General features: G+C 38.6%; 2 protein-coding genes across 22 annotated transcripts in view; both read left to right on the forward strand.

Moving 5' to 3' along the window:
- The window catches only part of LOC308496052 (aldo-keto reductase family 1 member C15-like), a gene marked incomplete at its 5' end in the record, with an annotated part of 236,040 nt that overhangs the window by 166,650 nt on the left and 53,241 nt on the right, over positions 1-16,149 (forward strand). The window lies entirely within an intron of this gene.
- Positions 1-16,149, forward strand: part of LOC308500436 (ankyrin repeat domain-containing protein 26-like) — a 185,809-nt gene that overhangs the window by 124,490 nt on the left and 45,170 nt on the right. For 19 of the 21 annotated variants that reach the window (XR_013993729.1, XR_013993730.1, XR_013993731.1 and 16 more), the window contains 5 exons: positions 1,291-1,420; positions 1,716-1,774; positions 2,856-2,949; positions 8,585-8,618; positions 11,117-11,189. The exons of 1 other annotated variant lie outside the window; for it this stretch is intronic. Coding sequence is in view for 17 of the 20 variants with exons in the window: in XM_081055285.1 (XP_080911411.1) it covers positions 1,291-1,420; positions 1,716-1,774; positions 2,856-2,949; positions 8,585-8,618; positions 11,117-11,189 (390 nt within the window). In the remaining 3 variants the exon portion in view is untranslated. The remainder of the gene's footprint in view (positions 1-1,290; positions 1,421-1,715; positions 1,775-2,855; positions 2,950-8,584; positions 8,619-11,116; positions 11,190-16,149) is intronic. One more of the 21 variants, XM_081055290.1, reaches the window with a different exon arrangement.

Below are 16,149 nucleotides of genomic sequence, written 5' to 3' on the forward strand. Positions count from 1 at the left end.
TTCTCTTCTACTATTTTAAACTTATCTTTCGAAAATTATTTTTAAATAGTTGTCTTGTAGTAACATCATGAATTGGAGATTGACAATTTTTTCAATTAAACTTTAAGTGTTTATTATGATGATATTTCATAAATAAGACGTTACATATATCCATAAAAGGGTATTTATATTTTGGATTTTGAAATATGTAATTGAAGAATTGAATCCCACGTTTCTATAGCTGTGCTCTTGTTTTATTTTTAAAGTTTCACAAGATCTTGTAGCCTTTACATTATTCAAAGACATCAGCTGAGAATGTTTTATAAACATCTATCTCATTAAATCACACGCTTTTTCTGCGTAAAGTCATCTGTGTTTACTTAAATGTATCTACCCAGGTTTTCCTTCGAAGTCCCCTGGGTGACTCAAATTTGACATGTCCCACAGGGAACTCAGTGCCCGAAACTTTCTTTTTCCTGACTGTCTCTATTCTACTCTGTCATCCGTTTTCCCCAAACTGGAAAATAGCACCATTGAAATAGCAAAGCAAGAAAAATCCTGGACCCCAACTCTCCCTGGAATCACCACATCCAGTGACTCATCACCTTTCATATTTTCTACGTGCCTACCATGTTTTAGAAGTTATGACCGTAATTCACTTTCTACATTTGATTTTGAGGTACTCTTTTGGAGCATTGCATCCCTGATGTTCCCGTTTCAGTTGCAGTTGGAATCACTGTTCTAACATATATTTCCAATGATGCAGCAACTCTGCTTAATGAATGGCTCTCCATTACATGAGGGTCCAATTCATGTGCTACCTGACACTTGCCTTCTTTGGCTTGGTTCTGATCTTGCACTTTTATCTCTCCATCCTATTCTCAGTGGTTCCAGTTTACCTTATTCCTTTGGTACCCTCCCTTCCTATATCGACTCATACCTCATGTTTTTGTTCCTGCTGCCCTTTCTAGAATCCCTTCTCTCGCCTTCCCTCTGTACTTAGCATAACTTTCAAGGTGCAGCCCTAACTTTGCTGCATCTGCTGAGCTGCATTTACTGTGCTTTATTCAGTTCAAGTGTCCAAAGAGCCACTGATACTTTTCTAACGGTTCTCATCTATCTCTACCCAGACTAGATTTAGGACAACATCTGTTATTTATATTTTCAGCTTCTCTGGAGTTAGTTCCTATGATTCGATGAATACACTTAATATTTGTGGTCTTAAAAACTCATGGAATGAATGAGTCAGTCAGCAAGTAAATGAATGTGCTCCTTTATTAAGTTGGGTTTTTGTTTTGTTTTTGTTTATAGGACAAACCCACAAAACCGGCAATTAGAAAAAAAGAAAATGGTATGGATATTATTCAAAGTGCTTCCCAAGAGCACACCAATAACGATCATTTGACTCACATTGATGGAGTTCACCAAAATAATAGAAGTGGTATTTTAGTGACTACCTATGAATTTTTAATAGCTTCAATGCTGGTAGAAAATATATAACCTGTGTAGATCCAAATGTCATATTCATTTCTATTAAGTACTTTTGTTTTTGCTAAGTTTCTTCAAATATATTACAACTTTTACCAACATTTCTTCTTACAAATATATCAACCTGTGTAATTCTTCTCTTCTATTACTTTTATCTGATATTCAAAAATGGAGATAGACTTGAATGTATATTTAAAATGCATAGTAATAAATATTCACAGTAATGTTTCTGTGACTACATTTTATAGTCAAAATGTCAGCATCAGGATTAGGAGAAGAAGACGTAAAATCACCTGGGGATTCTGAGGTACTGTCTTTATTATTATTACTATTATTATTATTATCATCGTTATTATTTAAACATCAGCATTCAGTGATGTTGAAACATAAGAGGAATGCTTTGACTGTACTTTCTCACCTCTGCATTTCACTATACAAATTACTCTCATGGTTAACCTACAATTAATAAAAGAGCTATGTGCTGAGTATAGTAAGACTACATAGCACAATTCTGCTAACTTGCAAGATTCCTGAATTAAGTCAGTGTAGTATAATACAAAACACTGAAGCCTTCAAAGTCATAGGGAATTAGTTTGGGTTCTGAAGTTGTTTCCCTGAACTCAAGAATTGTTACAGATCGACCCATGGCCAGATATCTGAGTGTGGTTTTTGTCAGTGTGTAAATGTCCTAATGAGATTCAGAAAGAAAATGTTTGGAATGTAGTTTTTTTATAACTTGGAACTTGAAAATATAATGCGTGATACTACAAAGTATTATTATATTTGTATTGTCAAGTAGGTCTGCAAGGAGCTTTCCAGGGAAGGAAGAGCGTGGTGCATAATAATAAGCAGATAGGATTCTACTACAGCATTTTGGCTGAGCGCTGGTTTAATGTGCACATACATCACTATTGTGTCTGTGAAAGCATTGACTCTCACATTCTTCGCAGTCTTGTTCAATTAAAACAGCATGCATTGAGTAAATTTCTGCCAACCAACTTGTGGTAATATAAGTACAAAGTAATGATGAGCAAATCTGAGGTGACAGCTGTGGAAAGAGATAGGAAGGCAGTGATTTAGATACACGTGTCTGCGGCCTAACGGTACAAGCAGTGTATTTGAAGGCGGGGAACGTGCTAGCATCCTGGATTGGTCACTTCCTGGCTCTGGGATCATGGAAAACTTTTTACCCTGCCCATGTCAGTGATCTAATTCATAACGATGGAGTCATACCTACTTTTCAGGGTTGTGTAATGAACAGATGTGATAACAAATGTAGAAACACTTTGTAAACTGTGAAGGGTGCTGTGGAAATATAAGACACAGTGATCACAGTGGCTTGTAGTGACTTATAATCTACAACTCATGATTGATATAAATTTTAACAGACTGTTCCTGAAAGACGTCCACAGAAATATGTTGATCGTTTCCTGTTTGGTGCCAAACGAAGAGGAAAACATGTACTTCCTACACAAGAAGAAGGTAAGACCTGGTTTGTGCAAAAAAGTCATTCACCTGAATTTTGACTTAAAACATGCAAATGATGTAGTGTAATAGCCAGAGGAAATCTCCTATTAGATGCCTAGTGTGGAAAAGAGAAGTGAAAAGGACAAGTGTTGTGTAGTACTCCAGTATCAGCAACAGATTCAAGTAGGCGTGCAATCACAGGAGATGAATTATTTCTTCCATTTGAAGATATTCTGACAACTGAGGAGAGTCAGGAAATAAAGAAGAAGCAAACAGTAAAAGAGGGAATGAAGAATGACAAAGGCAGAGATTGAGGGAGTCAATGCTGGAAGATGAAGCAGGTATATAGAGTGTAAGGCAGTAAATAATTGTTTAGAAAAAGGAAGAGCAGAGTTTTGGAAATGTAGGAAGAAGAGAAAGTGAGCTTCCAGTATCAAAACGTGTCCGAGCGCTTCCTCTTTTCCTCATAGTAGGGACGGCACTGCGGATTGAGGTACATGGCCACGTAAATCTGTTTTATTTGCCATCGATGAACTTAAGCCTATGTGCTCAGCTGTAAATGTATATAACTTAATGCCACATAAAACGCTGTGACTTCATAGGGTAGTATCGTACAGAGCAAAAGAAGAGCATTGGAATGAGACGGAGGGCAGGATCAGTTATGGGATATTCAGGGTGGCAATAACCTGACCAAACGTCCATGAGAGAGTCCGTGACTCCAAATGCAGTTGCATTTCGGGGAGAAATGATGGCAGCAGGTCTGGTATCTGTATGTCTCACAAGGAATGAGGGGGCACGAAGGTGCTTGTCCACAGACCATGCTCTGTGCAGAGAGGGTGCTGACTTCTCTACAGAGAAATCGGCAAGAGGAGGCATCGGATAGTTGTAGACATACGAGGATCACGGAACAGCATTATTTTGTTTTTCTTTGTGGCCATGTTTATGACCAAAGGGAAGCAAGAAAATGAAGAAATAGGACTGATAGCTGTAAGATACTAGCACTAAACAGAGAGGAAAGAAAATGTGGTGGGGATAATTCACAGAAAGAATGAAAATGGCTTCATCTGGGTCATTTTGAAGTTGATGAGGAAATGTGAGACAACTCGTTTGGATGCCTTCAGTGTATTTGCACTGAAACAGAAGGTGAGAACATTGCTGCTCCAGAGAATCCTGGAAGGAGGAGGAAGTGCTGGAATGGGATAAACTGCAGCCACTGCTTTATCTCCTCAGGACTCTCAGGCAGCCAAGATACATAGGTTACAGTGGTATTTGTTATTCCAGGGAGAGAAGTTTGAATAGAGCACATGGCTGTTCTTTGTTTAGGAGTTAATTCTTTGATAAGATGGCTGTGTCATAAAAGTCCTTTAAAGTCTAGCATGAGATACGGAAGGAAAATAAGATTGCAAACAAAAGAAATTAGAGAGTTCATTCCCTAAGTGATAAAATTGTTGTTTTTCAAGAAATATTACACTGATTTTCAAATGTAAAAGTTTCTTATATGTAATATTTCTGTGGCTGTTAAATTATTTTTTTTTTCTTTTCAAATACCATATTTCACGTTGAAAGCTCATCTAGTTTCCGGAAAGAGGTCCATTGGGGGGTAGGTGACAGACATCCTGTGGGGTCTTGGCTTTCTTCTGCAGTTTGAGTTTTGCATCTAACATGTTCTTCCCCGGCTGAGTCCCCGGTACCCCACTTGCCCGAGTGCACCCTATCCGGGTTCACAGCCAGAGCTCCCCCACCCACCCCGGGCATGTCCGGAGCCTGCTCTATTAGCTGCTCTAGGTGGATTCCACTTGCTGGGATGATTTCTCTTTTATAGTTTGTTTCCTGCAGTTCGCCTTGGGACTTGTACCTCCTGACCACTCTTTTTGTATGTATTTACCTTTATTGGTCACAATGAAGTGTATAAGCTATATAACGGTATTTGACCTACATAATTCGAAAGAGTCTCCCACCCCAAAAACCTGGCCTTCCAGTATCAGGCTTGGGAATATCGCCAGAATTAAGGCAATCATTTGCTAAAATTTAGGTTCGGTTTGGGGAAGTGCTTGTAATGTGTTATCTGACTATGTGTTTGGTTGAGAATATTATGAACTCAGCCATTTCGTGATAATTGGTGAGCTTGTCAACCTGTGATTTTATGTTTTTAGAATGAATTATTGTTTCAACTATTTATTGAGCAACTACTGTGTATAACACTTTACTAGGGGCTATGAATACACCAAACATTGCCTATTCTCTTGGAGCTTATTATAGTCTAATACGAGAATTTACAATGCAAGGAGAGGGACCGACAAGTAAACAAGTAATTATAAGTTCATTTAAATTCTATATGGCAAATAAAAGGGTGTTAAGAGAGGGGAAAAACAACGGTGGATAAAGACAGGATTCCCTTAGATGGTCACTATAGGATTCTATGGAGATGGCACATAGGCAGAAATCCTAGGGATAAAGAATTTTCAAACACTTCCCAGGTCAGTTCAGAATTTAGAAGTGACTCTTAGAACTAACGCTTATACAAGAATATATCATGTTTACTTGTAATAGCCATAAACCTGAAAGTGATTCAGTGTCCATCAACAAGAGAACGGATGGACATAAAAGTTATATTTCCACAAGGAAATACTACACAATTGAGAGGGAAAAAAACATGCAGCGTTGATAAATATCAAAATCCATTATGGCGAATGAAAGAAGTCTGTGCAAAAGAGTGCATACTGTGTAATTGTATTTGTAAGAAGTTCTAGATAAGGCAAAGTTAATGTATAGTGAAAACAGTAAAGGGCCATATGGTAAATATTTCAGGGTTGGAGACCTTAAAGTCTGCTGTCAAAGACTGTTGTTGTGGTGCAAAGCAGCCATAAGAAATATGTAAATGAGTAGATGTGACTGTGTTCCCATAAAACTTTATTTATAATTACAGACAGGGAATCAATATGACCACAGCCCACAGTTTGCCAATGCTCATCAGTGTCTAATAACATCACAAAAGAGGGAAGATCAGACATGTGTTTTTGATGCAAGAAAAACACAACGCTGCTGTGAAGCAGCCTTCCCAAGAAAAAATAATAATAATCGAACGTAGTCCCTCATCAAAACTCCAGGTCTGATTATCAATTTACAGGAAATGTAGGAACAGAAGGACATGATAAACGAAACGACCATATTCAGTCAGCAAAATGCAAAACATTGCAAGAAATGCTATAGAACACATGACTTAGTTTTCTATAAAACAACAAAAAAAGAGAGAATAAAAGAGAAAAAATGGAATCTGTTAATCAAACATATTTAAAAGGCTTATCAGCTAGTGACATATTTATCCTGATTCACTAAATCTGATATTTTAAACACACAATGGAATTTATAATAAAGAAATATTTTTAATAATTTTTAAAAGAAAGCTCATGTACATCACTTTTAGATGTAGAAGGAGTCATTGTTGAAACTTCTTGCATGAGGCGATCAAGACACTTTACAATGGTTGTAAGGAAGAGGGTACAAGGAATGCAGGCATACTAGTAGCCCACGTTGGTATGGAGAGAAATGACTTTTTTTATGAACTGGTATTCCATAATTGTATATCCCAGCTCATTTTTACTGCAAATAACAGGTGACCTAGTTAACAGTGGCTGCAAGAAGGATCCAGGGTGGTGTTGGGGTTCAGTGACGCCATCAGGACACCCGATATTGGCCCTTTTCAGCTGTGAGACTGTCAATGTTTTAAGTTTTGTTTGCTTGTCAGCTAATCAGCAACTGTGCCAAACATGTTTTCAGGACAATATCCAAAGACTGGAAGGACCGTGTTTCTGTACGTGGTCATCTTTACTTTATAAATTTTCATTATAGTTGGCATACGATATATGTTAATTTGACGTGGACAACACAGTGCTTGGCCATTTGTACCTTACGAGGTGATCACCATGTTGCACGTAGTACTGTCTATCAGCCAGCAAAGTTAGAAGGATATTGTGGACACATTCCCTGTGCTGTACACTACATCCCTGTGGCTGAGGTAGTTTGTACCTGGAAGTTTGTCCTTCTTGTTCACCTTCTTTGTCATCCATCCCCGCCTCTCCCTCTCCCCTGGCGTCCATCAGGTTGTTCTTGGTAGCTGAGGGTCTGTTTGGTGTGTTTGTTTGTTTTTGTAGTTTTAGATTCCACATGTAAGAGAGATCACACGATATTTATCTTTGTCTTCTTTCACTTCACATAATACCCTGTAGGAACATCCACGTTGTTGCAAAAGGAAAGATTTGCTTCTTTTTTTGTGGATGAGTAATACTGTATATAAAGGTACACACACACACACACACACACACACACACACACATCGTCTTTATCCATTCACATATCGAAGGACACCTGTGTTGTTTCCACATCTTTACTATTGCAAATAATCTTGCAGTGAAGATAGGGGTGCACACTGTTTTTCAAACTCGTGTTTTTGTTTTCTGTCGATAAATAATGAGAGGTGGAATTGCTGGATCTCGTGGCAGTTGTGTTTTCAATTTTTTGAGGAATCTTTATACTGTTTTCCACAGTGCCTGTACCAATATATAACCCCATAAACAGTGCACAAAACTTGTTTTCTGTTTCCGCGGCCATATTTGTTATTTCTTGTCAACTTGATCATAGCCATCTAACAGCTCTGAGGTCATATGTCACTGTGTTTTGCTTTGCGTTTCTTTGATGGTTAGTGAGGTTGAGCTCTGCGTTTCTTTAATTAGGGTGAAAACAGAGGGGCTCGCATTACACCCCCCCCCCATAACATTTACAGGTGGAGTACGTCACACGCTCATTCCTACAACACTTAGTGGTAAACCAATCACTGTGATTATCTTAGTACAATCATTTTCTTTCTGGAGCTGGGCAGAGGCCACCTTCTCTATGTATTGGGACAGTAAATATCCACACAGAGTCATGGTTCTCCAGAAAGAATGAAGACTAGGGAGTGGCTAGTGGGCAGGGAGCCAGCAGCGGTGACTGCAGTGCAGTCAGGCAGACTCTCTACCGGAGAAGGAAACCGTAGCAGGGGGTGTACAGATAACACTGGACTCACAAAGTCTTTTATATTATGTTGCGATGGACATACGGCAGAAAGAGTCTGCTTCCTGTGTTGTGCGGTGTTGCAAAGCACAGTACCCATCGACCCAGCTTCCTAATGAGAGGGTGCTTCATCCCAAAGTGAACACTCTAGGCTGAAGAGCTGGGCACGTTGAACTGCGTAACAGGAAAATAAGTGTACTCTGCTTCAAGTGGGCGTGGTGATGGAATGAGGAACATCACGCGATTTCCATTTGCCAATGTCAGTGGAGGACACTCATTTTACTAATTGAACCATTTTTTCTCCGTCTGATGAGTGCTGCTGAGTTTTATAATCAGTGCAGTAGTAGTTGACTTTTAGGTGTCAAACCTTGGTACACGCCGTTTATGTTTGATCTCATTTGATGTTACTCACGTATATATTATGTATATCTAAGAGAAGTAAAAATTCATAATGTATGAATTGCCTACCCATAGTATGATTAATATGCACTCTACTGTACTCTCCAAAAATCCTTTTTATCACAATATCAGTCTGATAAGTTAAAGTTCTGCATTTTTCTATTGTGGATTTAAAACATGTTTTAATTCTTTTCTTTAATAGTGGGAAAGTGTTCTAAGGAGGACCCTGCAAGCAGGTACGATTTTGTGGATTTCTAAAATTGGCATGTTCACTAAAGGACTGCAGATACCAGAACCCAACAGTGATTGAGTGTTCTGCTCTGGGCGAGACCCTGCCTTATCTACGTCACAGTTGTTAGCTCATTTGTCATCATAATAGCTTTGCAAAGTAGCTGTGCTGTTCAGGCTACTTTTTATTAATTACACATTGTGGTCCAGGAGGTTCATTAATTGACCCATGGTTCCACAGTTACCAAGTGGCTGACCTGTGATTTGACCTTCAGCCTGCCTGGCTTCCCAAAGCCATTCTCTTGTCCCTCAGCCTGTACTGAGAAGTTCCTGGGCAACTCTGGAGTCAGGATTCAGACGCAGGTCAGAGGAGCTCAGAGAGTCCAATTTAGTCATATGTTAATGCTGATTTAGAGTTGTTCTTAAGAAAGCCGGTTAGTCCAAGCATTTGTCTTCATATACTGGACAGTTGTAGCAGTAATGAGAACCTTGTTTTCAGCATCAGAATTTAGCCCAGATGTGAGTTAGCTGTGGTCACAGAACCACAGCCTTTACCTAAGCAAGACCTGATCAGTCAGGTGGTTTTGGGTGTGATGCCGTCTACCCTTCTGGAGATGAATTACTTTTCTGTGTGTGAAAAATACCTATGTATTGGCCATGTTGCGTTAATGAAATTCGGCATCAAATTAGAGGATATTTTTAATTGATAGCTCTACTAACAGACTTCCCAGTTGGGTTTTCCTTCATGGTGGTTCCTTTACCTGGTTCTATCAAGTTTTTTTTTCCTTTTTTCCCTAAAGGCTTTCTTCTTCTTCCATGAGTTATCTTGATTTTTTACTTTCTTACATGCTTCTTTTTGGTGTTTCTCTTGTTGTGTTATGTTTTTTCCATTCCTGCCAGCTTAGGCATCCATTATTTGGTAGAAGCAAAAGCATCTAGAATTTCAGGACTTTAAGGAAGCTTTGGAGTTAATTATTTAAAACACCCTCTAGTAATTTATGCTGTGATTAACGTTTTGGTCAAGTGTTTGTTCACATGGAGAGTTTGTGACTCAAAGAGATTAAAGTCACTTATTTGATTCTAAATGAGTGATGGAAATGAGATTTGAGTTCAGATTTCTAAGCCCATGCCTTTCCTGCTTGATCATCCTGTTGGTGATTGTTTTACTAATAGAAAGGTCTAATGAACGCAGTGGAAGATGATCAGAATGGAATTAGCAGGAGAATTCTAGTTTCAAGACACCAGTGGTTCGCAATAGAAATACGGGTTTTAGAGTAGAGATCACAAATCCCATCAGGCTCAAGAGATCAGAATAGTGGGGTTTGTGACAAGTTAACACAAATCGAAATAAGACTGACACAGGATGTTGGCAGTTGTCTAGGAAAGTAGATTAAAATAAGGGTTTCAAGGGTGTACTGCTCAGGTTGCTGCTTTATCGTTGAATGGGGGAAACAGGAAAATTCAAGGTTTCTATCTGAAATATTAAAATAATTTGGGCCACTGGAAAGATTCTCTTTAGACCAGTAGGACTGTGGTACCACCTACCTGCACCCCAGCTTACAGAGGGGCCTTAGATCCCTTTCAGACCTAGGTTACTGGAGAGATCGTGAAAATACAGAGATCTGTGGCCCTAGGCAGGTGTCTCATGACCTCCACCGCTTTTCCCAACTCGCTCATGTCCTTCCCAGGTGCATGGAGGGTTGGGCAGAGGAAGGACTGACTGTCAGATCAGTGATGGAGTTGGGCATTTGGTAACATGCGTGTTTTAGGAGTGGACGACTGAATCTCCATTTACCCTGCTTCCCAGGAGCAGGGAAATAGTGGGTCATTTGAGGTCGTCCTTGTTTCAGGAGTCTGTGCCTTCACAGGCTGAAGATTTCAAGGTTGGAGGTTTCCAGGGAGCCCTGCCGATGAGAGATCTGGTAGTGGCAAGGCTAACAACATACACCTTCGTTCTTTGACTTTTGTGCTTGTAACTTGCAAACATTTCAGGGAACTCACTGTACTGTTTTAGGGTACGAGGACAGAATGGGGTCGTCGTACTCAGTGTTTTCCCTGTTAAAGAATCAAGACTGCCATTTCTGAGTCACAAAGATTAGTCTTTGAAGCAGGGGCAGACACTGGAGAAGTGCCAGCGTGTCTTTCCACCACGATTTAGGTCATCAGATTCCTGACAGTTCAGGTTACAAAAGTTATGTCAGCCATTAATTGGATTTTCAGTTCAGCCTTCAGGACTTCCGGTGAACACAAAGTAATCTCGGCCTTTGCCAATACATTCGCTGTGACTGTTTGCTATGGCAACTTGGAGTGTATCTTCACACTATTTCAGAGGTTGGGAGAGTTGGAGGCAGCAATAGAGCACGGAAAACTGTTTTAAAACAGGCCAAATTTTAATTCTATCCAGACCCTTCATTTGATACGCAGATAGCTGAACTACCACACCATTTTTGTTGTTGTTGCTTTTGTAAAGGAAGCAACTCGCTTATTTTTTTTCTTTACCCCACAGTCTTCCCTGCAAACCTGGCATTGAGGAGTCACCGTCTACATCACAGGATAAAGTCTGCAATGTTGTTCCCAAGGTAAAGTGCGCCGGTGTGAAATTAAGTTTCCTGCTCTGGATTTGGTTTTGTGTAGTACTTTCTCTTACAGTGTAGTAGGGGTCCACCTAGCATTGGTTTATGTTCGTAATAGAAAGTCGGGTGCAGTAAACCAGTTTATAAGATAGGACCAGTTGAGGTGTTCTTTGTTTGTTTGTTTGTTTCTTTGTTTTAAACTCTTGTAAGTACTGAAGATGGGGACGAAAAAAACAGAATGGGCTGGAAAACATACAGTGATAGGACAATTATATTGGGAAGCTTCCCACAGTAGAGGAGATATGATATTGGATGAAAGGGAAAGATTCTTAATGTGACATTTATTTACACCAACATGACCTTTATACACTTGCCTAAATGAAGTCTTTAGTGGATCCAGTGACTTATTGTAATAGTCATGAAATCTTTATAGATGATGTAATACAGAATTGTACACCTGAAATCTATGTAAATTTACTAACAATTGTCACCCCAATACATTTAAAAAATCAAAAAAAAGTAGTCAGGAATTCTCCTGAAGCCTTGCAGTTTTAAAAGTATATAGCATATAATATGTAGGTTCATTTTTTTTACACTTTTTATTTTGGTATCATATAGTTGTCAGGAGGAAATGTTTTCTTGTTTCTCTCTTGTTACTTGTTTCTTCAGTTACATTCATTAACATTTGATATTATTTTATATTAGTTGCATGTGTGCTGATCCATCATTTAGATTAAAACAACAGTAGAAATTGTTGAAAGTACAACTGAAGTTCTTTATCTCAAAACCCATATTAAAAGGGATTCCACTGTATGCTAGATCATTGTATTATGAACATATTTCAATGTCTTCATCTAATGGAAAAGTACATGTTCTGCCTAAAATGATGATTCTAGAAGCAGTGCTTCTTAATAACCGTATGGTAAAATGTCAGTTTTCAGAAATTTTTTCTTGTTGTTTTTAATTTTTTTTATTTCCGTTTCTGTTGACATTGAGTATTATGTTAGCTTCAGGTGTACACCACAGAGGTCCGTCATTTATGTACGTTACAAAGTGATCCCCTATGAGTGTGGTACCCCGGCCCCCATACGTAGTTATTACAATAGTATTAACTATACTATTTTTGCAGTACTTCTCAGCCTCATGACCTTTTTGTAACTGCCTATTTGGAATCTTAATCCTTTTAACTTTTTTACCCGAACCCCAAAAGACCTCACGGCGGGCCTTCATCGGTTTGTTGTCTGTATTCGTGATTTTTTCTCTTTCTTTGTTCATTTATTGTGTTTTGGATTCCACAATAAGTGAAATCATATGGTATTTGTCTTTCTCTATGTGATTTATGTGACTTAGATAAAGACCAGCTAGGTGTACCCATGTTGTTGCCAGTGGTAAGATTTCAAATATTTTTAAGTGTCCAAGTAATATTTTAGTGTATACGACGCTTGACAGTTAAGTTCGCGAACTCATCCTTGACTGAATGCTACATCCCTCATTGATGAATATCAGTATCATCACCTTCGAAGTATTCCCCTTGGGAAGCCATGTACTTAAGCCAGCGCCTAGTTCACCCTCCGAAGCAATTGTGGAACTCTTCCTGGAATGGCCATCAGAGCAGTTGTCATATTAGCCTTGATGTAATGAATGCCATTAAAATGTCTACCTCTCAATATTTTCTTCATCTTTGGGTAAAGAAGAAATCACTAGGGGCCAGATCAGGTGATTAGGGAGGGTATTGCGAAATATTTATTTGTTTACTGGCTAAAAAGTCCCTGAGACACAGTATCGTGTAATATGGTGCATTGTCGTGATGCAAGAGCCATGAATCTTTCTCAAAAAAATTCAGGTCGTTTTTATCTAACTTTTTCACGCAGCCTTTTCAGCACTTCCTGACAATCAACTTGGTTAACTGTTTGTCCAGTTGTACAGATTCATAATGAATAATCCCACTGATATCAAAAACGGTTAGCAACTTGTTTAGACTCTTGGTTTGGGCTGACGGAAATTTTGGTCGTGGTGCATTGGCTGACATCCAATGTTCACCTTGACGCTCTGTTTCAGGGTTGTATTGGTGCACCCATGTTTCATCATCAGTGACAACATGGCCCAAGACATCGTCCTGCCTCCCCAAACAGTGTTGTCAAACTTCACGCTACTTTGGGAATATTTTTGCACACACCTTTCTCATGCCAAGATTTTCAGTTCAGATTTTCCTAACTGTGTCTGTATCGATGTTTAGTTTGGTACAGAAGAAAAAAGTCACAATCAGAACCACGATTCTCACTCACAGTTCAATGAATTTTGCGATGTTTATGTCATCAGCTCTGCTTGTTACTGGCCACCCTGACCTGTCCTCATCTTGGCGCATTCTGTCCCGTCAGTAAGACGTTTCATCCTTTCAGGCACGGTCTTTCTCTTCATGGCATTATTCCCATGAGCTTGGACTAAAATGTCCCAGATTTCACTTCAATTCTTGTCACGTTTAACAAGAAATTTAATATTTCTTCGTTGTTCTGATTCAAGCCCAGACATTCTCGCGACAGCACAGAAAAACACGCAGCAACAATGATGACTACCACTCAGCCAGATTCCACCCCATCGACACAAACACAGCTGTGAGACACTGATATACCAAGGTTATGAAACCTTACGGAACTGTTGGTACAGTGCTGCCTATGTAAGAGCTAGGTGGGAAGTTCACAAACTTAATTGTGAGACCTCTCATAGGTACCACTCTTCTCTATCCAATGTTTCTCAGTGGACACTTAGCTTACTTCCGTATCTTGATTATTGCTAATAATGCTCAACAAACCTATGGTTTCAAGCATCTTCTCGGATTAATGTTTTGCATTTCTTTGGATAAATAGCTGGATGCAGGAATGCTGGGTCTCACGGTGTCTCCAGTTTAAAATTTTTGAGGGACCTGCATATTGTTTTCCATTGCAGCTGCACTGACTTGCAGTTTCACCAACAGCACACGAGGGATCCCTTTTCTTCACATCTTCACCAACACTTGTTTGTTGATTTATCGATGATGGCTATTCTGACTGTGTGAAGTGATAGCTCATTGTGTTTTTACTTTTCATTGCTCTCATGATAAGTATCATTGAACAACTTTTCATTATGTCTCTTGGCCACCAGTGTGACTTCTTTGGAGAAAAATCCATTCAGGTTCTCTTCCCATTTTTTCATTCATTGTTGTGTTTTTGGTGTTACGTTTTATGAGTTCCTTATACATTTTGGATATTAACCCTTTATTAGATGTATTATTTCCAAATACCTTCTATTCATTTGGTTGTGTTTTCATTTTGTTGAAGGTTTCCTTTGCTGTGCAAAACTCTTTAATTTGCTGTCATATATGTATGGGTCTTGTTTTCTTATCCATTCAGCCACCTTATGTCTTTTTTGGAGCATTTAATCATTTACATTTAAAGTAATTACTTATAGGTATGTGGTTATTGCCATTTTATTAGTCATTCGTTCGTTCATTCATTTTCTCCTCCTTCTCCTTCTTCTTCCTTCTTTTTCTCCTTCTTTGAAACATACCTTTTATCTTTCTTATAATACTGGTTTGTTGGTATAAACTTGTCCATCTTTTTCTTTTCTGGCAAGCTCTTTATCTCTCCTTCGATTCTAAATGATAGCTTTGCTGCACACGGTAATCTTGGTCGTAGGTTATTGCTTTCCATACTTTGACGATTTCTGCTAAGATTTAATAAGAGTCAAGATGAGATTATTATAATGACCCAACCTAAATAGGTTGGTTAAATGAGAGCAGTAGCTCGCTGTATTATAAAATGTGCCAGAAGTATTTTTTGTACAAATTAAGACAAAAAATCCAAGTCATGAAAATAATGCTCAATTTTCTGAACTTCTTATTGCTGATTTCATGAAGGACTCAAGGGAAGTTTCTCACTTATTCTTTGGTTATTTAATTCTCTATTAATATTTTTTGTAATCCTTACTTTTAAAGTCAATACAATGACTTCCAGTACTCAATATAGCAAAACCTGTGTTCATTTATAATTCAAAGTAAAATCTATTTTAGGGCTTATCAGATTATTATGAAATTTTGGCCGTCTTGTGGTTGCTAAATCATCTTACTGTTTGACATACACTACACTTGCTTAATTAACTTGTCTTACCGATTGGTATAAATTTGGCAGAAGTTTTGGAGTTTTTTGAAGATAAACACAGCACAAATAAATGAGAGTTTTGTACAGTTTCTCATTAATTAAAATTTCTGATTATGTAAATGAGGTTCTTAATCTCTATTCATTGAAGGAGAAAATAAATTTAAGCTGCAATACACTAAAAGAAAAACAGTACATTAATTATTTTTTCAGTAGAACTTATTTTAAAAGTTTTTAATTATATGAGTCCTTTTATCTAAATGTGCAGCATAAGGTAATCCATACCAACAGAATCCATACCAACAGATTAGTAATTCTTGGGGCTGGTGGTGGCAGCAATGGGGAGTGACTGTTGAACTGGAATGGGGTTCTTTTTGGTGTCATGAAATGTTTCGGAACTAGAATGATCGTTGTACAAAATTCTGAATGGCCAAAACTCTACTCAATGTTTCCCTTTAAAATGGTCAATTTTATGTTTTGTGGACTGTGATCTCACTAAAAGAAGAATTCTATCGAAACCTATTCAGTCGATGACATTAAGATCATGGTACATATTGTAAAACAATCAAATGGCTCATTTAAAACATGTCTTCTGCTCTTGCCTTCCTCACTTAACAAAATGTCTAGATGTTGCTCTTGAAGGGGCTCCTTTGTTCTTTGCAGTGGCTGCAGAAATTTCCACTGTGCAGAAGTCACATGACTTATTTATTTGGTCCCCTATGGATGGACAGCCAGCTGATTTGCCACTGTCAATACTGATGCGGGGAACCTCTCCCAGCTCTAGTCTGCAGCGTGCTCGGGGGAGGATCGGACTTAGCCGGGCTGCGAGGGCACAC

The sequence above is a fragment of the Rhinolophus hipposideros genome (assembly GCF_964194185.1).
Source record: "Rhinolophus hipposideros genome assembly, chromosome: 1".
Taxonomy (NCBI): domain Eukaryota; kingdom Metazoa; phylum Chordata; class Mammalia; order Chiroptera; family Rhinolophidae; genus Rhinolophus; species Rhinolophus hipposideros.